The sequence below is a fragment of the Podarcis bocagei genome, assembly GCF_964188305.1.
Source record: "Podarcis bocagei genome assembly, chromosome: 4".
In the NCBI taxonomy this organism is placed as follows: domain Eukaryota; kingdom Metazoa; phylum Chordata; class Lepidosauria; order Squamata; family Lacertidae; genus Podarcis; species Podarcis bocagei.
The window spans coordinates 76,487,583-76,512,090 of record NC_138128.1 but is presented as its reverse complement, the minus strand read 5'-3'; the positions used below and the strand labels follow the sequence as shown (position 1 = coordinate 76,512,090).

Genomic DNA, 24,508 nt, shown 5'->3' with positions numbered 1-24,508 from the left:
GCATGATTGCTGCCCATGTGTGGCCAAAAAAAAAGAAAAAAAAGAAAAGAAAAAAAAGATGGGTAGTCCCATCAGCACATAGGGAAATCCCTTTTGTTTGAAAAGTGCTTCTTCAAAGAAAAAGGCATCCCCGTTTTTCTCTTTGAGGAAGTCACTGTGTGGGAGGTTATGTGGGCTTTTCTATAATGCCACAACTGAGGAACTTGTCTTCAGCTGGTGCTTAACAGAAAATGCACAGTCCAGGCAAAATTCAAAGGCACAAAGAGTCAATAAAGGAGTAGTCAACGCCAAGCAAAGTGTGGGCTGAAGAATCTGATTCTTAAGGAGGCAACAGTCAAATGGAGCTGCCTCATCGTGTCTGTCAAAAGATGCTTTCAACAGGTAAAAGAGCAGCTAAACACTTTCCTCCTACTCTAAAATTCCACTCTGACAACACTGGGGATGCAGGAAGTTCCTAAATGACAGGGACTGTAGGACAATGATTGGTCTTTAATAGTCCAATTTGAGGCAAATTGACACTTTCTCCTAACACGGTTGTAAAACTTTCAATAGAACTCTTTGGAAGAGTAACAAACAAATACTTCCTTAATTAAAAAAAAAGGCTATCAACAAATTAAAAAAACTTGTTGATTAATCATCTGTCTTTGAACTGATAGATCAATTGAATTTAAATAATTGTGCATCTTCTCAAAATCTAATATAAGTGTCTTCTTGAGATAATGAAAAAAGTGTGAGATTAACATGCAATTTAATAGACAAAAGCTCTAATACATTGTTAGGATAGGTCATTTTCAGCATTTTATTTTTCATTTTATTTTAAGGAAACCAAAACGGAAATAGCCAGAGGGAGGGGGTAGCAAGTCTGCCTTTAGCTTGCAGCCCTAATAATTAAAAATTATCTAGTCTAAAATTAACATACTGGTTAAATTACAGCCCTATTTCTATTATTTGCCATATAACAAAAGAGAACTTCACAGCAGTCTTGTGTGTGTCTACTAAGAAGTAAGTTGCACTGAATTCAATAAAGCTTACTCTCAGGTAAGTGAAGATAATCTCAGAACTTCCTAATCTCAGAACTCTTGCAATTCTGTATAGTATATTCTCACAAAAGGAACTTCTTGGGTCAACCAGATCTTTATACAGCTAGGGGGGAAAGTATTTGATCCCCTGCTAAATTTGCCCGTTTGCCCTATGATGAAGAAATGATCAGTCCATAATTTTAATGGTAGGTTTATTGTAGCTGTGAGAGACAGAATAACAACAGGAAAACCCCCAGAAGACAAAAGTCAGAGATTGATGTCCATTATAATGAGTGAAATAAGTATTTGATCCCTTTGCAAAAGATTACTTAGTACTTGGTGGCAAAACCCTTGTTGGCAATTACAGAGGTCAGACGTTTCTTGTAGGTGGCCACCAGGTTTGCACACATCCCAGGAGGTATTTTATCCCACTTGCTCTTTGCAGATCCTCTCCACGTCAGTAAGATTTCGAGGCTGATGTGTAGCTATTCGAACCTTCAGCTCCCTCCACAAATTTTTGATGGGATTAAGGTCTGGAGACTGGCTAGGTAAAAGGTAAAAGGACCTCTGGACAGTTAAGTCCAGTCTTTATACTTTCAGGTTGAGGGAGCTGGCATTGGTCCACAGACAAGCTTTCTGGGGCATATGCCAGCATGACTAAACTGCTTCTGGCACAATGGAACACCGTGATAGAAACCAGAACACACGGAAACACTATCACTGAAGCGATACCTATTTATTTACTTGCACTGGCACGCTTTTGAACTGATGTTGCGGGGATTCAAACCACTGACATTCTCACTCTGGTCCCTGGGACTCTCCTTGCTGGTCTCCTTGAGTCTCACTGGCTAGAATGCTCAACTGAACTCTTGATAACCACCCTTGCTTGCCAGGAGGTATGAGTACACACATTTTAAAAAGTAGTCTGCTGTACAAAGGTAAACATTTCTAGTCATTGCTCCACTCAGCCCTGCCCTCTAGTGGCATGTGGCTGCTGGGAGGCTCCCCAGAAGGAAGCGCAGCCCTTGGATTGAAAAAGTTTCCCAACCCTAAAATGAAACATGGGCATCTGGTTTATATTTAATTTCCCAAATACCACTGTGTACCAGAAGAAAAATAATTTAACTGGATGAAAGCCTGATTCAGATGACTGCTTTCACTCCACCCCCCCCCCCGGGTGACTTCTGCAATCATCTCATAGGAAAAATCCATGCTGAGGGTGCTTCTAGACTGCTGCTATTTTGGGGTGGGATTCAGTCACATATCAGCAAATTCAGGCTGTGCAATTATTGTTGATTGAGAGGCCTTGCATAACTAGCCCATTCCCCAAAAGGATTTTTGCAATTAAGAAAGTGACTGGAAAGTGTGGGATCACACTTACTTTGAGGCATCATTGAACCTGCCCAGAAACAAATTGAAATGAATGGTCAACTAAACAGCCAGTGTTGTGTCACTTATCCAAAAACTTGATACTCTGGTTTCTCTTCAGATCGTATACATTTTTTGCCTTTTACAAAAACTCCACATACATATGGACCAAGCTACAAGTTCTCAAAATCACTTCAAATCTGATTAAGTGCGCTCTAGTCCACAATCATTAATGCCATAGCAAACCTTCATTTTTAAAATGTTCTTGCTATACCAGACTAATAATAATAATAATAATAATAATAATAATAATAATAACCAGCACATCTGACTGGGTTGCCCTAACCACTCTGGGCGGCTTCCAACAAATATAAAAGCATAATAAAACATGAAAAACTTCCCTACATAGGGCTGCCTTCAGATGTCTTCTAAAAGTTGTAGTTATTTACCTCCTTGACATCTGATGGCAGGACATTCCACAGGATGGGTGCCACTACTGAGAAGGTCCTCTGCCTGGTTCCCTGTTAACTTCAAGTCTCACGACTACCTGTTTGGAATTTTTTTGTACGAGTTCAAGGAAAGGGAAAAGCCCAAAGAACATCTGTGTTATTTCTAATAAATTTACCCCTTTTAATATAGTAATTTGTTCCCAGATGGACTGCTTTGTCTGCTTCAAACCCAGATACTTCAAACCATGAATCAATACACTTTTGGATTTGCAACAAGGTCATCTGTATATACCAGAACAATCTCAAAAATGCAATTCAGTCAGCGAAGAGCGGAAGGAAGCTAATAAAGCTGAAAGAAATGTAAGCTGCTTGATAGTAGCAATTTGACTGCCATTGTATCTAACAACCCAACCTACGTAGAATTTAACTAGAATTCATCAGTCTGCAGCTGTATTACTAAGTGCATCATGGTTATGGATAATCAAAAGATGCTGCTTAATTAGTAGAGTGGGTCAGATATCAGGCAGTAAAATACCGTATGTAGCGGTATAAGTGAAATGCAGCCCTTTTTCAAAGAATACCTGAGTCAATGCACCTTAGGAAAAATCGAGCAACCAAACAGCATGTTAAAAAAACTTAATGTGCAGAGCCCAAATGTATGCTTCAAGCTGCATACTGAAGAGACAAAGAGAAAACTGTGATCACTTCTAAGCTTGTCAAGGAAATGTAGGGCAGCTTCAAGCAGGGAAGTTATATGGGCTGCAATATATACATGATTTGAAGTGTTGAAGCTTTCACCAGGAGACTTGCAAGAATTATTTTCCCCACATATCTGCAAGCAACCAAAAAATTCACGAAACTGAAGTTTTGGATGCAAAAATAAGGTTCTAAGGCTCCAAACCCATGGTTCACTATGAAATTTGAATTTGGGGGAAAAGAAGAGCAAAAGGGAGACAGGCAAAGACAACATCAGGGGCTACCTCAGTTGGACTTTCCCCTCTCCTGTCACAGGGTCAACCATAAATTTTATTTCATATATTTGTTTTAGTATTTTAAAATGGCAAACCACCTTGGGTGTCTTGGCACAAAGGCAGTACATGTACCCAATAAATAAATAATAAAGTATGCTAACTGATTATTTTAAATTGTCAAGTTACAAATTCCAAGCTAGTGAATTTGAACTCAAATGTTTGTGTAATTTACATGTTTTACATGAATAGAGCTCTACTGATTTCCTTAAAAAAAAAATCAAGGGGCCATAATGAAGTTCCCTCATGCCTGTTTTCCTTTCTACTAAACTCAAACTTGAGTATGATGTGTTACTATTATCTATTTTATGTTGAATGAGAAAAAGGAGGAAACTGAAGTATTTGCAAGATGAGACATCAGTTTATTTCAAAATGTTGTTGGTGTCAGAGCTAATAACAAGGAAGCACTACCTCTTTATAATCCCTAGGATACATTAAAATTCCTGGTACCTCAAAGCAAACAACCAGAGACCCAAGCATGTGAACAGTTCGCAATGCTTGTATCTTGCCATCTAACTCCTTCTTTTCTTTTCTTTTCTTTTCTTTTCTTTTCTTTTCCTTTCGTACTCAAGAGAGAGAGAGTAGAAAATCGAACCACCCCTTCAGTGTTAGAAATGATGCAAGACAGCTGATGGAAACACACCTTTAACTATTAATGTGGGATGCTAACATGCTGTAAATTCGAACCTAGGCTCTTGTCTAAAATAATCTACCGAAGTACAACTGGAAGATACTGATGTTTTAGATTTAGAGGGATCTGATAATGTGTTTGGATGGCATATTTGTGTATGCCACAACTGCTGCTCGACTTTTATTAGCCAAGAACTGGAAAACACAAGAAGTACCAACAGTGGAAGACAGGCAGATGAAGATGATGGATTTTTCGGAGCTAGCTGACCTGACTGGAAGAGTCCGTGACCAGAAGGAGGAGGAGTACCAGGAAGAATGGACAAAATTTAAAGACTACAGTGGTACCTCGCAAGACGAATGCCTTGCAAGACAAAAAACTCGCTAGACGAAAGGGTTTTTGGTTTTTTGAGCTGCTTCGCAAGACGATTTTCCCTATGGGCTTGCTTTGCAAGACGGAAACGTCTTGCAAGTTTGTTTCCTTTTTCTTAACACCGTTAATACAGTTGCGACTTGACTTCGAGGAGCAACTCATAGAACACGGTGTGGTAGCCTTTTTTGAGGTTTTTAAAGACTTTGGTGATTTTTGAAGCTTTTCCAAAATTTCCCCGACACCATGCTTCGCAAGACGAAAAAAATTGCAAGATGACAAAATTCGCGGAACGAATTAATTTCGTCTTGCGAGGCACCACTGCATTTAGTTAAATATGTTAAGTTAAACTAATTGGAAAAGCTTGCAAACACCAGATAGGCTTAGGACTTAAATATGTAATGTGATGAATTAATATGTTTAATGCTGAATTAGAAAGAAAGATGTTAAGTAAGTTAATTTTATAAGAATACTGATTTTGGAAAACCGTTAAAATGATATACACTGAAATTCAACCAGGGGGATACGAAGAAGTCACATAACAATGTTAATAAGATTAGTCTTAATAAGGTTATGATTTATGTTTGTTTGTTTGTGTGTTTACAATTTTGTGAAAAATCACTAATATTTTTTTTTTTGGGGGGGGGGAATAATAATAATAAAAATCTACCAAAGCTCTTCTCTTTGTGCACCTCCCTTTTGGGATAAGGTGACATCAACGTGGTTGAGGGTTTTTTTTACTGTAGTGCCCAGCTATGGAATGTCCTATTGGTGACTTGCCTGTCATCAATATTAGCTGCCAGGCCCAAATTATGCTTATTTATCTAGGGAAGGTAATAATTTTAGTCTGTTTTCAGGCTTTATCTATTGTTTTGATCTTGGAGCCGTGTTTACTGAATTCCTTGTTTTTAATGCTTTGTACATCGCAGTATAAACATACATTTAAATAAATCAGTAAGATGAAGTGCTGTTCCGACTGCTTTTTTTAAAAAAAGATATTTATTAAAGTTTTTAAAGTATAACAGTAAAAATGAAAAATAAAAAGAAACATACAAAATAAAAACAGTTAAAAAACACATTGATTTTCCATAACATATCTTCCTTACACTTATTTCCCTGGACCTCCTTGTACCTCCCTTTTTTGTATTCCACTTCAAGTTTGTTAGTTCAGCAAATCCTTACCATTAAGCTTTTACCCTTTTGTAAACCTTTTTTCCTATCTCTTAAAGCATTACAGCTGGAAACCACTTAGTTTCTATCCAACATCCTTCTAGCATTCATTAATTTTACAATATTTCTGTAAATAGTCTTTAAATTTCTTCCAGTCTTCTTCCACCGACTCTTCTCCTTGGTCTCGAATTCTGCCAGTCATTTCTGCCAATTCCATGTGATCAATCACCTTCATCTGCCATTCTTCCAGAGTGGGTAAATCTTGTGTCTTCCAATACTTTGCAACGAGTATTCTTGCTGCTGTTGTAGCATACATAAAAAAAGTTCTGTCCTTCTTTGGCACCAATTGGCCGACAATGCCCAGGAGAAAAGCCTCTGGTTTCTTCAAGAAGGCATATTTAAATACCTTTTTCAGTTCATTATATTGAAGTGCTGTTCCGACTGTTTGCCCTCCACTAACCTAGGAATCATTTCAGTGAACTCCTTACTTAATGTACATGCTCACCACAAATGTCGGATCAGTTCAAGACAGGTTATAATTCAAGTGCTGAGAAAGGACAAGCTACAGGGAAATAATTCAGGATATGATTAAGAAGCTAATTAATATTATGTAAGGAATAATGGATAAATAATATGGCTTCAATCCCCATTTACCTGGGCATAAGTCTCACTGAATTCAAGGGGGACTTGCTTTATAAACAAGTTAAACATGCAGTGCAATTATTTGCATGTATACGCACATAAGTAACTGACATGGAAATAATGCACTCGAAATTTATTCAGCCCCCAACTAAAAAAAATGAAGCCAAAGGTCATTTTTTCATTGGAACCACAGCAGAGTGGTGATTCAAGTAACCCATACAACATTATGTGTAGTTAAAGCAGAATTGTGGACTGTTTTAGAACATTTAAGCATAATAATAATTTATTATTTATACCCCGCCCATCTGGCTGAGTGTTAAAAACAGTACAGCATTAAATATTAAAAACTTCCCTAAACAGGGCTGCCTTCAGATGTCGTTTAAAGATAGGATAGCTGCTTATTTCCTTCACATCTGAAGGGAGGGTGTTCCACAGGGTGGGCACCACTACTGAGAAGGCCCTCTGCCTGGTTCCCTGTAACTTGGCTTCTCGCAATGAGGGAACCGCCAGAAGGCCCTCGGCGCTGGATCTCAGTGTCCGGGCTGAACGATGGGGGTGGAGACGCTCCTTCAGGTATACAGGACCGAGGCCGTTTAGGGCTTTAAAGGTCAGCACCAACACTTCTGAATTGTGCTCGGAAACGTACTGGGAGCCAATGCAGATATCTCAGGACCGGTGTTATGTGGTCCCGGTGGCCATTCCCAGTCACCAGTCTAGCTGCCGCATTCTGGATTAATTGCAGTTTCCGGGTCACTTTCAAAGGTAGCCCCACGTAGAGCGCATTGCAGTAGTCCAAGCAGGAGATAACTAGAGCATGCACCACTCTGGCGAGACAGTCTACGGGCAGGTAGGGTCTTAGCCTGCGTACCAGGTGGAGCTGGTAGACAGCCGCCTTGGACACAGAATTAACCTACGCCTCCATGGACAGCTGTGAGTCCAAAATGACTCCCAGGCTGCGCACCTGGTCCTTCAGGGGCACAGTTACCCCATTCAGGACCAGGGAATCCCCCACACCCGCCCGCCCCGTCCCCCCCAAACAGTACTTCTGTCTTGTCAGGATTCAACCTCAATCTGTTAGCCGCCGTCCATCCTCCAAAAGCCTCCAGGCATTCACACAGGACCTTCACTGCCTTCACTGGTTCCGATTTAAAGGAGAGGTAGAGCTGGGTGTCATCTGCATACTTATGAACACCCAGCACAAACCCCCTGATGATCTCTCCCAGTGGCTTCATATAGATATTAAAAAGCATGGGGGAGAGGACGGAACCCTGAGGCACCCCACAAGTGAGAGCCCAGGGGTCTGAACACTCATCCCCCAACACCACTTTCTGGACACGGCCCAGGAGAAAGGAGTGGAACCACTGTATATAGTGCCCCCAGCTTCCAGCCCCTCTAGATGGTCCAGAAGGATGTTATGGTCGATGGTGTCAAAGGCCGCTGAGAGACCCAGAAGAACTAGGAAACAGCTCTCACCTTTGTCCGTAGCCCGCTGGAGATCATTAACCAGCGCGATCAAGGCAGTTTCAGTCCCATGGTGAAGCCTGAATCCCGATTGGAAGGGATCCAAATGGTCCAAATGAAAACTTTTTCATACCAATTGGAACATAGCTTGCAGTTACAATAGTCATTATTTCATACATTTTTTCTTTTAAGGAATGCTGGTCACTGAAGACACCTAGAGGATAGGATTACAAACTACACAAGTTCAAATATATCAATGGTAATGTAAGTACTAAATTGCTTAATTGGGAATTCCTAAACACTTATACTATCTTCTTCCTGCCTCTCCCATGTGTACTCTGTTGGGGAATAGCAGAAAGATATGAGTACTGTTTCAAAATAGTTAGGGCAAATAGCCATTATGTATTGGATGAACCTGTCTGAAAGATGTTGTCATAGAGCTCATACCTTTTCTGCCCATTTGGAGGAGAGCAGCTCAGGATGTTTGTGCTTTTTATTGGGGTGGGGGGCGGGAATGTTTAAGTAGGCCTTCCTTTTGATGTCCTCTACTTAAACCTGTGGGATGTGGGTGGCGCTGTGGGTTAAACCACAGAGCCTAGGACTTGCCGATTGGAAGGTCGGCGTTTCGAATCCCTGTGATGGGGTGAGCTCCCGTTGCTCGGTCCCTGCTCCTGCCAACCTAGCAGTTCGAAAGCATGTCACAGTGCAAGTAGATAAATAGGTACTGCTCTGGCGGGAAGGTAAACATCATTTCCGTGCGCTGCTCTGGTTCACCAGAAGCGGCTTAGTCATGCTGGCCACATGACCCGGAAGCTGTACGCCGGCTCCCTCGGCCAATAAAGCGAGATGAGCGCCACAACCCCAGAGTTGGTCACGAGTGGACCTAATGGTCAGGGGTCCCTTTACCTTACTTAAACTTGCAGCCTCCCGCTGGTTTCGACTAAAAGGCAAAACAAACCACACATGCAGTTTATTCACATTTTATCTGCCCCTCATGTTTCCTGTTCTTTGTGGCAAGCACAGAGTACAGTTCCAGAGTGTTTTTTATTTTATTTTAAAAGTAACTCTGTTAATCAAGTAAAGAATGTTTTGTTGATTAGTTACCTACCTTTTACCAATGATTTGCATTTATTTGTCCACAAAAAATGCTTTTAAAAAATTGAAAGAAATGTAACATATGACAATTTCCTGACGGTCACTGTGAAACGTTGTTGCAGCAAAACCAAAATCTTTTAGCATACCTTAGGGCTTGCCGATCAGAAGGTTGGCGGTTTGAATCCCTGCGACGGGGTGAGCTCCCGTTGTTCAGTCCCAGCTCCTGCCAACCTAGCAGTTTGAAAGCATGTCAAAGTGCAAGTAGATAAATAGGTACCACTCCGACGGGAAGGTAAAAGGCGTTTCCGTGCGCTGCTCTGGTTCGCCAGAAGCGGCTTAGTCATGCTGGCCACATGACCCGGAAGCTGTACGCTGGCTCCCTCAGCCAATAAAGTGAGATGAGCACCGCAACCCGAGTCGGCCACGACAGGACCTAATGGTCAGGGGTCCCTTTACCTTTATGGTAATAAAATTGTCATAGGCAGTTTTCCCCACCCCCCAATTTCCTTCCACCTGACCTCGCGGTTTACATTTATTACTCTACCTTCATATTTTTCTGTGTGACATGAGAACTTGCTGGATCAGACCAGTGGTCCATATAGTCCATTATCCTGTTCTCCCTGTGGCTAATCAGATGAGACGACCTGCTGACCTACATTGCTCTGATGGTGGAGGTGTGTATCTCACATACATACATCTGTCACCTGGGATTTCATGCATCTGATAATTGGAATCTAGCCTATAAAAATTTTAAACCATAATAAATGTGTTCATCTTTAAGGTTCTATGCTCTTTGTTGATTTAACTTATGATGCAACAATAAAAAACCAATCCCCTTCACATTAATACACCAGAAACAAAACAGCCTCAAAATAAATATGGCTGCGGTCATCATCAGTTGATCAGCTAAGCAACCACTGGCCTTGTAGAGGTTGCTGGACTCCAACTGCCATCAGCTTCAGCCAGCATGGCGAATAGTCAGGGATGATGGGTGCTGCAGTCCAGTAAGATGTGACAGAAAGCAAAATGATTGTTACCTCACTGAATTCTCAAACTTTAATGCAAAGCATCATTATCCCAGAAGTCGCAGAAAGTAACATTTGCACACCCAACTGTGCATGTTGCTAGATCTCTAGAATCCCATTGAAACATCCCACGGCTCTGGCTTCACTAAAATCTCACCCGGGTATCCATACCTCATCCGAAGCACAGGAATTAAAGGACTTGCCGATCAGAAGGTCGGCGGTTCGAATCCCTGTGACGGGGTGAGCTCCCATTGTTCGGTCCCAGCTCCTGCCAACCTAGCAGTTCAAAAGCATGTCAAAGTGCAAGTAGATAAATAGGTACCGCTCTGGCGGGAAGGCAAACGGCATTTCCATGAGCTGCTCTGGTTCACCAGAAGCGGCTTAGTCATGCTGGCCACATGACCAGGAAGCTGTACGCCAGTTCCCTCGGCCAATAAAGCGAGAGGAGCGCCACAACCCTAGAGTTGGTCACGACTGGGTCAGGTGTCCCTTTACTTTTACCTATTTACAGTGGTATTGGTTTCACAGTTCACATCTTGATGACCTCCTACATGACCTGCTACTATAAATGCACATAAAGCGCATTCAAAGCACTCTCCCCGCTCTCCCAAGAGTCATGGAAACTGTCGTTTACTCCCCACAGAGCTACCGTTCCCAGCACCTTTTAACAAACTACATTTCCCAGGCGTCTTGGGGAAGGGAAGGAGCTCTAGAAGTACAGCCTGCGCTCTCTCTCTCCTGCTCTCGAGTTTTTAGCGTGTTGCGAGGTTTTTGTTTTTTGTTTTGCATTAGCTACAGGAAGGAACCAGGCTCAACCCCGGGCAGCTCGAGGCAGCGGGTGCCAGTCAGAGCGGCGACACCGAGCTCAACGGACGAGCGGCCTGGAATCGGCGAACTTCGCTTCTGCCTAACCTTCTGCCTGTGGAAACCGCCGGGGTGTTTTGAGGCGCTGCGGGGAAAGCGGAGGCGGGAGGTCGCAGCACTGAGTCAGCGGCCCCAGCCCTTGGCGGCTACCGCCGCCGACCGGCGGCGGTTCCTTTGTGAGGGAAAACCGTTGCCGTTGGACGCCGGTTACCAAGGAGACGGCCGGTCATCTCGCGGGGCGTCACGACGTGAACTAGCGGCCGCGCGCGAGACCGGGCGTGGTGAAGCGGCCTCGCCTCCGCCTCGCCTGCTGGCGTGGTGCGCGCTGACGTCACTGCGGGCGGGCGGGGCGGAAGCGCCTCGGCGTCGCGGTGTTTACAAGCGGGCTGGTTGCCGTCGGGGCCGCGCTAAGGGCGCTCGGGCCGGAGCGGCGAAGAGGCCGCCTCAGCGCCCATGTGCCCTCAGCCGCCCATGGAGGTGATGGAGGGCCCGCTCAACCTGGTGAGTGGCGCCGGGCGGAGTGTGGGCTCCGCGCTGGCGAGCTGACGTGGCCGGCCGGATTCGCGCTTCCTGGCGGGCCGGACGGGCGAAGGATAGATAACCGGGGCGGGGGGGGGGGCGGGGAGGCAGTGTGTCCGACCCTTTATGGATGTCACCGTGTGGTAAAAGTAACCACCAACCCTGTAAGTTAGGCTGCTAATAATAATAGCAATAATAATTAATAATGTCAACACCTAGTAATGATAATAACAACAACAACAACAATAACTACAACACCCCACACACCCCATTTCGGGGGTGGAAAGGGTCGAAGGAGGCGCATTCCTGGCCCTCTCTGGACAAGCGAGAGCTGACGCTGAGGACTTCCTGTTACGTGGTTCTATTAGCCGCTGAGTGCAGGGAATTACTCCAAAGAGGGCCTTCGCCTACTTATGCCTTACTAATCATAGGCTCATTGGGTTGGTGGAAGGGACCATGCAGGTCATCTTGTCCAGCCCCCCCCCCCCCAGCAGTGCAGGAATTGTTCGCCTGACGTGGGACTCGAACCCACGACCCTGAGATTAAGACGGCGGTACTCTACCAACTGGTGCAGCAATAAAACTGCTAGCACATTTGCAAAGCCAACCGGGGTCCAGTATGGCTTCAAAATGGATGGCCCCCCCATGGGTCAAAATTCTTGCATTGCAGGGTGTCGGGCTGGATGACCTTCAGGTCCCTCCCAACTCTACAGTTTTGTGATTCTATGACTGAGCTATTCCAGGTCAATGTCTGTATGAAACTTATATTCTTACCCATTTGTATGAAACTTCTATTCTTCCAAACAAGGGATGAGGAACCTGTGGCTCTCCATAAGTTGTTAGATTGTATCTCCTCTCAGCCCCAGCCAGCATGTTCAGTGGTAAGGAGTTAATGCAGTTGGAGCCACAGCATCTGGAGGGCCTCAGGTTCCTGCAGGTTGATTTGTAGGAAATCCAGGTTTCATGTACACACCTTTTTGTAGTCAGTAGCTAATTTAGACATCATAGTTAAATAGATGTGTTCAGAAGTACTGAATACTAGATAGATGCTGTGGGCAAATAATGGGCAAGGGCTTGTGGGAACCATCTGCTATGTTAAAGGTACCCTTGCAGTGCTGATCCAGTTGGACCAGATTTTACTAGACTACTTTAAGAAGGATTTGCAATGGGCTAAAATCCCAACCCTCCTGAAGTTCCCTGCTGTTGAGTTTAGCCAAAGGTTACCAGATTGTTTTCAATGAATCTGGGGACGCTTTTCAACTTCAATGGATTTTGTATGGGGACTGATTTGTAAATCCGGGGACTGTCCCGGGGAAATGGGGACATCTGGTAACCTTGCCTTAGACACAGTTGCTTTTTTGGTTGGCAACTGCGAGGAGGCAGTGCTTTCAGAAGGCCAGGTTTAGTCCTGGTGCGTAGTAAGATGCACCATCTGTGGATGAATATAGGTGTACACAAATACTTAAAAGATGCTTTTGAGCATTTAAAATGCTCCACATGTACAGGTAACTCACAACTAATGTGAATTTAACTAGTTTGCATTCAGCTTTATGTGCTTGGCAAATTAAAATAAAAATAATGGAAAGGGGACTGGGGAAAAAACTTTAGAATTCCCACCTACCATTGAACCCATTGTGTTTAGACCATACATAATTTTGCTTTAGGCGCCACCTCCGGAAAGTAACCCCCACGTAAGCTGAGTCACCTGTGTTACCTTTGCAACAGCCCTGTCAAAAGAGATCAGATTTGTTTATCTGCTCGTTATAGAGGTGAAGAGATGGTCACCTTTGCCACTATTTATCAACCATCTTTTTGTGTGCTGGACACTGAATAGAAATAGAAAACACCAGAGAGAACAGTTTGCTTTAATTCATTGAATTGAACTCTACTTCATGTACCACACAGCAAAATGTGTGGCAGTTGTCTTTACAGAAGTGTATCCTAATACCTTTCCTACATCTCTGTATGAAAAACAATTAGGTGTGAAGCAGCTCTTCTCCCTTTGTTACATGGTTGGTATTTGATCAGCATTGCTGAAAAGTCAAAATACTGTGTTTAGAAAATCTGTACCACATGCAATTCAGAATTTGTATGATTATTAAAGGTAAAGAGACCCCTGACAGTTAAGTCCAGTTGCGAACGACTCTGGGGTTGTGGCCCTCATCTCACTTTACAGGCCGCAGGAGCCGGCGTTTGTCCGCTGCCACAGACTGTTTTTCCGGGTCATGTGGCCAGCATAACTAAGCCGCTTCTGGCGAAACCAGAGCAGCACACGGAAACGCCATTTACCTTCCTGCCAGAGCAGTACCTATTTATCTACTTGCACTTTGACATGCTTTTGAACTGCTAGGTTGGCAGGAGCTGGGACTGAGCAACGGGATCTCACCCTGTTGCGGGGCCTCGAACCACCGACCTTCCAATTGGCAAGTCCAAGCGGCATAGTGGTTTAAACCACAGCGCCACCCGTGTCCTGGGTGATTCTTACTGCACTGGTATAGTATAGTGGCTATAAGCTAAAAGTCCCCCATTCAAATCTTACAGAATCCACAAATCAGTTCATTGGGCTTAAGCAGGCTGGTGTGTATTGTCTATTGTTAAATAGATGAGTACAGTCTTCACACATTACAGTGTACATAGATATAAGTTTCTCCTACATTAGTATGAAAGTTGTGTGCAATGCGGCCCTCAGGTTCAGTGCCTAGAGGAAATAAATAGAACCGACTGTTAGAAGTAATAGATTACATCTGGATGCCCACTAGTACTGAGTAGTTTTATTGGGCTTACAACAAAATGTTGCTGGCTTGGAAGGGTTATTAAACTGTCAGCAAATTTGACAGCATGGCCAGGAATGCAAAACACATTTGCTTTATATGTGAGCCCGCTGTGATAGATGGAGCCAGTTGCCATCTAGTGCTGATTTAAGTATGCTTGCTTCAGAAGCTTCACAAAATACTTGGGCTTCAGTCCAACTACAACTTTGGCTGTAGACCAGCGAAACCATATGCAATCGGCAGAGTTCAGTGTCTCTTTTTAGGTTTAAGAAGATGTGGACTAAAATAGGTGGTAGCTTGTCAAGGAAAAGTAGTAATAACATGAAGGAGCAATAAAATTGCTTCCCTCCATTCAGTTCTATGGTAATCAGTACAAATTGTGGCATTTCTCTTTCCTTTGCTTTAGCACCATATCTAAAAAGCTTGCGAGATTAAAGAAGCATAAATATTTAGCCACAATTTGTATGAATAAGTCACAAAAGAGTCACAAAAGAACTACAAGACCACAAGTTATTTTTGAATCATGCAGAAAGAGGGCATCTATCTAAGGGCAAAGTCAAGAGCCAGGTTAAAGTGCAACCCATTGTCCAAATCATGAAGAGTTTGCTATCTAAACAGAATCAGGATGTGATGACGCAATGAGGGCAGCAACACATGATTCATGGAAAGAGGCATGCAATAACAAAGTTCCTTCAAAACAGAAAACAAGTTTGGCAAACACAAAGCGTTATGTGACTCAACTGAAGCTCAGGTGACCAAAGTGGCAAATGCAAAGTTTATTGTTTGCTTGGGCAGCTAGAGGGCCAGTGGGTAGGGCATAGTTTTAAGCCAGCCAGCTTCTTTCGGTTGGTATTATTATTATTATTATTAGTAGTAGTAGTATACTGTCCTTCATCCACAGATCTCAGGGTGGTTCACAGCATAGATTGGACCATCCCAAGACATGGGGTTTTACAGGCATGTAATCCCTCATATGTGGAGTCAAAATGTGGCACTATTTCATATTTTTGACGTGGTAAAACTACCATTCACATTCTTTTTTCCTCAGCCATTTGTAGGGGTGTTGAATAGGAAATCCTTCTGCATGAGTAAATGGTTCCAACATGTCATGAGAGTACAAGGTGGTTCAGTAACACTACTTCTTTGCAGAATGCAGTCTTGGCATGTGATGTGCTAGACTACGAGCAGCCTAGCACATTTCAGGCAATCTTTGGAACACTGAGAGTCTTGGGGTTGTCCTGGATGGGTCTGGATTATTTTGGAAACACCATGCTCTTGAGGAGGAACAGTGAGCCTAGGAACAAAGCAACAAGGACTAAGCCAGGGGGAACCTGTGGCCTTCCAGAGGTTGTTTGGCTCCCAAATCCCATCAGCCCAAGCCAGCAAGGCCAGTGGGCTACTCTGAGTAAAACTTAGTTGCATCCCAACCAAAATAATTCTTCTGTTTATATATTTTGTAAGAATAGGCCAAGAACAGTAAATGCATACCTCACATAAACTCAATATATTCACAATCTAGGTGCAATCTATTAACTAAAGGACATCCATGATCTCTTCCACATCTTATGTATTTTTTGTCAGCAATAGCATGCTGCTACTAAACAGCATCCATTATCTGATATTCATTTTATCCCTGTTGTAAATCTGCTAGCTTGTCTCACCACATCATCAAACTTTGTAGTCCTTGGCAGCATGATTTCAAAGGAAATCATCAATTTTTTTCTTGCAAAGTGTCAGTTACTGTTCTTTCTACTCTATTTTTTTAGTTCTTCTCGTACCTGTTGCAGAGCAGCTGTCTCAGTGTGCTTTGACTGGGATGTCTGCTTGGTTGTGAAGGAGAGCCAGGTACTTTCTGCTGCTGGAATCTGCCAACATCAACTCCTGTGTTTGCTGCCAGAAATTCCCTAACACCGTATGTGGCAAGGAGAGGGACAGAACAGCTGCACAAACTGTATTCAGGGCCTGCCTCTAAAAAATAAATAAAAATCAAACCACAAAAAACCCACCTAAGAATAATATCTCCTGTTGCTGGAACTGTTCTATGACCAAAATAATAAATTCAATTCAATATCTCCTGTTTCTCTTCTGACAAAGTTACATGCTGATGTTTTCTGTTCCCATAGCAGCCTGTCTTTCTTGAGACTCAAATTGATTCCTCTAGCTACCATGACATTAAAATGTGCATCTCACAAAGGGTCTTAGCATTCACTGATCAACAAATACATTCACTTGTCTTGCACTTCTCTTTCCTCAGAAAAAGAAAGGGTCAGGCTGTAGTAACACTGAAGTGTTTTGTAATTAAATCATGCCTGTGACTGACTATACATATAATTAGTAATTTTTGTATTTTTCAAGCAGAAATGTATGTTTAAATTGGCTGTATTTCCCCCTTATAACTGCACTATTTGATTGTTACTGGAGAAATAGCTGGTGTGCTATTGGTCAGAGCTGCATTCCTCAGAGTTGCTCAGTATGTAGCCCTTTCCACTGAACCTTAGTGCCTTTTTATTACCCCCTAGGCGATTATTAATTCTTAGCTTAGAAATGTGAAAGAGGAAGAATCAGATGAAGGAAGAGGAAGCTGCAGCTAATAATTCACTTCAGGGCTCAAACTGCATGTGGCAGTCAGATGCAATACACACACCCTATGTCTAAATGAGGCCAGACACACCATTTTCATTTGCTCACTGTCTAACATTTTTTAAAATACATGAACTGCAATCCAGTGTGTGTGTACATGAGCACTGTTGTTATGCATGCAGGTGTGAAAATACCTAAGGCTATCACAGAGGCAAACTTGACCTAAGCAATCAAGCTTTATGATAATTCTGTACTGAGGTGCACAGAACCTGAGGCAGCTGACGTTTCTGTTGCATTCCCTGCCTTTTGTGTATCTACATGTCTGTTTCATGCAAAAGTTTGAAGTAACGAGATGCTTAAATAATAGTAAAAAATTCCAATAATTAAAAAGTTTCTTTTTCTTTTGAAGGCTCATCAGCAGAGCAGGAAAGCTGACCGTTTGCTGACAGCGGGGAAGTACGAAGAAGCAATTTCTTGTCACAAAAAGGCAGCAGGTGCATATTCAACAAAAAGAGCATTGTATGGCTTGTGTGAAAACACTGTCCTCGAAGTACGCCTGAGTAGCAATCATCTATTCAGCGCCAAAGCAAGTGCAAGTGTGTGTTAAGCCAGGCGTGATTGTCCTGACTGGGGCAGAAGTTTGTTGTCTTGAGAGTTGGTGTAAGCCTTATATGGAAGAAAAGTTAATTGCCTACATGTGCACGGGGAACTAAAATACATAAAGATCAAGGTGGTTGTAGAAAATCAGTAGCCAAAGACATACAGTGGTGCCCCGCAAGACGAATGCCTCGCAAGACGGAAAACTCGCTAGACAAAAGAGTTTTCCGTTTTGGAGGTGCTTCGCAAAACGAATTTCCTATGGGCTTGCTTCGCAAGACGACAATGTCTTGCGAGTTCCTGCTGGTTTCTCCCCCCCCCCTTTTTCTAAGCCACTAAGCCGCTTATCAGCTGATCCGATCAGCAGATAAGCCGCTAATAGCGCTAATCCGCTAATCCGTCAATGGGCTTGCTTCGCAAGACGAAAAAACCGCTAGACGAAGAGCATCACAGAACGGATTCTTTTCGTCTTGCGAGGCACCACTGTAATGCAATTATCTCTCTTGAATATCCCACGTTAGAGCAGTGGAGCCTCTTACATGGTGGCTAAGTGACTGCCAAAACTGGGCATTGGCTGCCAAACTGCAGTTCATGTTAGCTTTAAGAGGTCTGTTTGCAAGAAAATGTTTCTCCAATCACTTGTTCCTTGATACAACCCCTTTTGTGTGTGTGTGTGGGGGGGTGTTTGTCAATATTGTCTTCGTCAATATTGCAGTAGATTTACGGTCATAGGCACACTTAGTGGGATCACAGTGTACATATCTGGATAATGTCTGTGAAGCGATCATTGTACCTAAACTTAATGTGACTTCTCTGTGACCTAAACATTTCTCATTTTGTGGCTTATTCAGCATATCTCTTGGAGGCCATGAAGCTGACACAATCGGATCAGGTGAGATTGCACTCCAAATTACAGTGAGCGAGTCTAGTAGTGAGTCATTATCTCTATACCCATAAAATTGACTAGGACACCCCACCCCACCCCCAGCTTACATTCTGAAAAGGCAAGAAATGGTTGGGGAGAGATGTGTGATAAGAGGATGCAGATGCTGTTTCACTTCTGTATCCTTCACTGGCCAGGTTTCTAAAAAATAGTTGGCATTAGAAGATGATTTGTGGAATTACTGATATTATTTTGTTTAAAATGTTAGGAAATGTTTGTAAAAAATAGCTGACAATTGCTTTCAAGCTATAATAGCTTCGTTGGAGTTGATTGCACTGTGCATATGCCTTCCAGGACCAGAATCTATGTAGTGCCATAAATGATGTTTAATACGGTTTCTCTAATGAAGTTAATGCTTTAAAAACACTTTACCACCATTGGACGATATTCGACCAACCTTATTTCTCTTGTTATATCCAAGGCTAATTAAGGGTGGCTCTAATGGTGAGAAACTCATCCCTTGTTTTTGTCTTTTTCACAGGCCCAGTTATCATTGGAATTACAAAGGGAGAGCCACCTGAAACAGATTCTACTTATCCAAGAGCGATGGAAAAGAGCAAAAAGAGAAGAGAGGCTAAAGACACAGCAGACTGTGGACAAGGATAGTGCTTCGTCGAAGCCGTCAGCTGAGGAATTTGATGACCAAAATGTGGCAGCTCCCGCTAGCCTGAAGTACAGCCCCTCCCCAGAGAAGGATGCACAGGCAATCCACGGTGTCTTGGATAGGGACCCCGACACGCTACTGTTCCTGTTTCAGAAAAGAAAGGAGCCACTGGAAGTGTGTGTCGGAAGCAAAACCCCAAAGGACGACAAGACAAAAATTGAGGAGCAGGCCACCAAAATCGCCGTTCTAGAACGGCATGTGGACTTTCTCTTAGCTGAAAACGAGAGGTTGAAGCGAGAGAACAAGCAGCTAAAAGCTGAGCGGGCCAGACTCCTGAAATCCCCCCTAGAAAAGGAGCTAGATGTCGATGCCGACTTTGTAGAGAAGTCAGAGCTGTGGGGTCTGCAGCAGCATTCGGAAACTGCTGCCGCGTCAGCCTCAACTTGGCAGAAATTTACAACGAATGCCGGTAAGGCCAAGGACATTCCGATACCCAGCCTTCCGCCTCTGGACATTCCATCCCCCGAGCTCCCTCTATTGGAGCTCTCGGAGGATATACTGAAAGGACTGATGAACAGCTAAGTAGAGACCACAATCTATGTTCACCTGTAGCTCAGCAAAATCCAAAAAAGGGAAACCCACCAGTACAGTTGTGATTCACAGGTACAAAACACCAACTACAACCCTACTGAAGGAGAATATCTTAGTGACTTTGTCACTGTGAAAAATATGCATGCTATTGGATCGGTTAAACAGGGCTGACTGTTTACCATCGTTGGTAAAAGCTAAGCTCTCTCTTCCTCCCCACCTTCAAGCCAAATGACTGAGGGGAGACTTTCAAGCAACTTGATCCTGCAGGGGTCTTGAGTATGCGATATGTAACATGTCTCTTTAATGCCATAAAATAATGCAAAACCTAAGTGGTGTGGGCCAGAGTGTGACCATTTTGGCAGTGGGGAAAAAAGTTTCTATCATGCATTCAATTAATTTAATTATGCAAACCAGGTCAATAGATTGGATGTTGCTTCTGTTCCTCCACAGTATGGATCTACGTGCCACACTTCGCACTCCTGACTTAAAAATGCTTTATCAGCCAATCAGGAGAGATGCTAAATTTACTACTACTACTTTTTTTTATTTTAAGGAACCAAATTTTAGTTCTATTGAAATTTTGATTTGTTTACATAATCAGGGTGCTTAATAATGTGCGTGTTCTGTATATGAAACTAGTAGGCATCGTTTTAAACAAAATACAACGAAGAAGAATCCTTGATGCATGAATGGAAGTAACGGCAGTTGCCAGAACTTGACTGAAAATAAAAAGTTTTGGGTCAGTTTTGAATCTTACTTGTTTGAACACATAAAGCTGATGAATATTGAGTCAGACCACGGGTCCATCTAGCCCAGAATCACCTCTGACTTGCAGTAAAATTCCAAGACCACCTTTTAACAGCAGTCTCTCAATCCTATGAATTGAGTTCCTTTTAATCAGAGAGGCCAGGCATAGAACCTGTGGTGATATATTTTCTCATTGAGATACACTTCCTTTCAAAGCAGTAAGCATTGGAAGCAATTAAGTTTATAAAAGGAAGCTGTGGAGTCCCACCTGCATAACCAGTGAGCAGGGATGATGGGAATTAGAATCATAGAGTTGGAAGAGACCACAAGGGCCATCGAGTCCAACCCCCTGCCAAGCAGGAAACACCATCAGAGCACTCCTGACATATGGTTGTCAAGCCTCTGCTTAAAGACCTCCAAAGTAGGAGACTCCACCACACTCCTTGGCAGCAAATTCCACTGTCAAACAGCTCTTACTGTCAGGAAGTTCTTCCTGATGTTTAGGTGGAATCTTATTTCTTGTAGTTTGGATCCATTGCTCCGTGTCCGCTTCTCTGGAACAGCAGAAAACAACCTTTCTCCCTCTATATGACATCCTTTTATATATTTGAACATTGCTATCATATCACCCCTTAACCTCTTCTCCAGGCTAAACATGCCCAGCTCCCTTAGCCGTTCCTCATAAAGCATCGTTTCCAGGCCTTTGACCATTTTGGTTGCCCTCCTCTGGACACGTTCCAGTTTGAATTGTAGTTCAGTAATACCTGGTGGACTTTGGGTTCCCCATATGTTCCTTGAGCAGGCAGGGGGTGACGCTGTTGCAGTTGCTAACTCATTGAGGAAGCCATTTGCATCTTTAAGCAAGCTGAGGTGAAGGACTTCTGCCTGGCCTAGAAACAATACAGAGACTATACTACCTAGCCAGTTATTACAGTTCCAAGTATTGCCAAGGAAGTAAGGGGTGCATCTTTTTCTTGAATACCACCTCTTTCAGATCTTGGAAGCTGCAGTACTAAGGTTCAGTTCCTATAACTCTAGTGAGAGCTTGGGGGCAGGCACTATGGAATCAAGCATTTGTATTCTCATCTACCAAGGGACACGGGTAGCGCTGTGAATTAAACCACAAAGCCTAGGACTTGCTGATCAGAAGGTCGGCGGTTCGAATCCCGTTGCTCGGTCCCTGCTCCTGCCCACCTAGCAGTTTGAAAGCAAGTCAAAGTGCAAGTAGATAAATAGGTACCACTCCAGCGGGAAGGTAAACAGCATTTCCGTGCACTGCTCTGGTTCACCAGAAGCGGCTTAATCATGCTGGCCACATGACCCGGAAGCTGTATGCCGGCTCCCTCAGCCAATAAAGCGAGATGAGCGCCGCAACCCCAGAGTTGGCCACGACTGGACCTAACGGTCAGGGGTCCCTTTACCTTTACCTATTCTCATCTACCACATTATAAAAGGCAAACAGCATTTCCGTGTACTCTGGCTTCGATCATTATGTTCTGTTGCGCCAGAAGCGGTTTAGTCTTGCTGGCCACATGACCCGGAAAGCTGTCTGTGGAGAAACGTCAGCACCCTCGGCCTGAAGCGAGATGAGCGCTGCAACCCTATATTTGCCTTTGACTGGACTTAACTGTCCAGGGGTCATTTACCTTTACCTTTTACCCATGAAAAGGAATATGGGCACATTGGGCAGAAATATGTAATTGCTTCAGGTGCGGTGATATTTATGAAGCAGGTATTTTGCATGGAGGACCAAATATTCCATGTCTGGATATATGCTCTTCTACCCTCTGAGTTGCATGACTACCCAGATAAGTGATGGAACCTAATCAAGAGTTCTAACCATGAAACTATGCATGGATTCTCAGTAGCAGTATTTGTGCTGTAGCAAACCAAATGTCAACTTGGTACACTTGGAATGGTAGCCATACAGGTATTGCAAGCAAGCCCAAAAGCAGACCACGATGGAGAAGAAAACTCACCCTGCTTGGCCCCAGCTAGGAATCCACTCTTTCTGTTAACAGCTTACTGTGTTTGAGTCATTGCTAGACCTATAAAAATTCTGTATGTGACCCAGCTAAAGCACAGCATCCTGCCTTCAGCAGAGACCAGCCTGCATCTGGAAGCAGTGCTGAGAGCTCTCCCACCATTTTTGGTGGCTAGAGGGTTCCCCTTGAATGCAGAAGATTTTTATTATTATTATTAAATTTATCTACTGTCCTTTTCTCCAATGAGCTTAAGGTGGTGTACATGATTCTCCCCTCCCAATTTTAGCCTCACAACAACCCTGTGAGGTGGGTTAGGCTATTTCAGCTAATGGTTGTTGTTAAATCTTACATTACTGTTCTGATGCAGTCATTTAAAATAGTAGTAACAAATGCCTCCTGTTAGCTATGCTCCTGAAGTGCAATAGTCAATTTCACTGGCTATCTCCAAGATAGGGGATTATGACAGGCTTTCTCGCCACACACTTGAGCATTTTTGATTGATACTGATTCCTTTGGTTACTACTTCCAGCTGAATCTAAACACTTTGGGTCACAGTTCAAGAATGAGTCTTGCCTCTTTTCTGTGTCATTTTTAAAAACATGTTTAGCTCTGGTGGAATAACTGTTTATTTAAAAATGAGAGAAAGCCTCACATAAATTCTGGTCCCGCAATATTTTGTTACTTCCTAGTAGCTAGGAATAAGAATTTAGAAATTTTATACAAAGAGTGCCATCTGCTGGACAATGCTATTTTCTTTATACTGTATTCCAGCGGTTCTGAACTTATTATCACAAAGTTCAACATACCGCAGGCCCATAACATTACATCCTTTGGCTATACATCAAAATGTTATGTCATATCACATAAAAATGGCTTACTATTATTTTGTAGGAATATTAGTATTCTATGGGCATTAAATCCCCAGTATGCAATGTAATATGTGCAAAATGGAAACCAAATCCATGATGCTACAATCACAATTCCATCACTGCCCTATGGATAATGAATAGCATGAGAGTTTAATCTCATGGTTGTGGGTTCAAGCCCCATATTGGGCACAAGATTCCTGTATTTCAGGGGGTTGGACTAGATGACTCTCATGGTCCCTTCTATGATACAATAGCAATCTGTGACAGTTGAGTGCCTATCAGTTTGGAACCTAAACAAGGCTAATGAAAAATAATGCATTGGCTTTTATAGACAGGTTTTCCAAAGGTTGCAGAAGTCTGTGAGCAAGCAGAAAACAAAAGCCAGGACTGACAGAATGTCGAAAGCATAAAGATAAGAAAATGATAAGAGCGGGGATGGGGATTCAGTGGCCCTTCAGATGATGTTGGACTACAACACCCATCATCCCTGGGTCTTGGCCTTCTTGACTAGGACTGATAGAATCCTACAATACAGAGAGAGCCACAAGAGTAACTCATCTTGAGAGGGAACTTCCATATTCCTGTTGAAGGGTGAAAACTGGAACACCCATCACTGCTGCTACATTTTTTTCTTAAGGGTGTGTGTGTGTGTGTGTGTGTGTGTGACAGTGAAGGACACACCTGGATACAACTATACAAAAATCAGGTTTTAGGGGGCTGATGGGTGGCTCTCGCTTCTGCATATCAATAGCAAATTGGAATTAATGGACACACCTAGTTTGGTGCAAGATTGCACATGGTGAAATGCAGTGTGCACCTTTACTAATATACTAATATTCAATTCAGTTAGTCCTCCCCCCTTCTACGTTGGGGAACCCCTGCACATCTACTAGGCCTAGGGTATTCTCTCTGTTGCAAATTCAGGGTTACATAATAGGTCAAAGCTCAGTTCATAAAGCCAGACCTGTTGCCTCTCAGTATGAACCGTGTTTTCTAATACTACAGATGCACAGAATACTGAAAGTTTCATAATAGTTTTTTTCATGGAAGTTGTTCTGCTATCACTCATCTGTCAAACCTTTGATAAGTGCCTAAGGGTACCACACTGACTCCTGGAACAATTTTAAAAAGTGCTGTAGTTTCTTTTTAAAAACAAACAAAACATAAATCAAATACATTATTTGC

General features: G+C 43.0%; 1 protein-coding gene and 1 long non-coding RNA gene across 2 annotated transcripts; one reads left to right on the top strand and one right to left on the bottom strand.

Moving 5' to 3' along the window:
- Positions 1 to 1,820: 1,820 nt before the first annotated feature.
- On the bottom strand, positions 1,821 to 11,398 carry LOC308585326. The gene is made up of 3 exons (XR_014007275.1): positions 9,052 to 11,398; positions 8,147 to 8,689; positions 1,821 to 2,934 (listed from the first exon to the last, which is right to left on the bottom strand). It is a non-coding gene; the product is annotated as an uncharacterized lncRNA (long non-coding RNA).
- Positions 11,399 to 11,459: 61 nt separating this feature from the next.
- Positions 11,460 to 20,473, top strand: NRBF2 (nuclear receptor binding factor 2). Its single transcript, XM_081190967.1, has 4 exons — positions 11,460 to 11,619; positions 17,397 to 17,481; positions 18,436 to 18,476; positions 19,009 to 20,473. The coding sequence occupies exons 1-4, from the start codon at positions 11,572 to 11,574 to the stop codon at positions 19,711 to 19,713; spliced, it is 879 nt and encodes a 292-aa protein (XP_081047093.1). The 5' UTR covers positions 11,460 to 11,571; the 3' UTR covers positions 19,714 to 20,473.
- Positions 20,474 to 24,508: the final 4,035 nt, after the last annotated feature.

Bases quoted from the DNA above. Each gene is read 5' to 3' on its own strand.
- NRBF2 (XM_081190967.1), top strand. From the start codon at position 11,572: ATGTGCCCTCAGCCGCCCATGGAGGTGATGGAGGGCCCGCTCAACCTG. The intron at 11,620-17,396 runs GTGAGTGGCGCC...TTTCTTTTGAAG, and splicing joins TGGAGGGCCCGCTCAACCTG to GCTCATCAGCAGAGCAGGAA. The intron at 18,477-19,008 runs GTGAGATTGCAC...TCTTTTTCACAG, and splicing joins AGCTGACACAATCGGATCAG to GCCCAGTTATCATTGGAATT.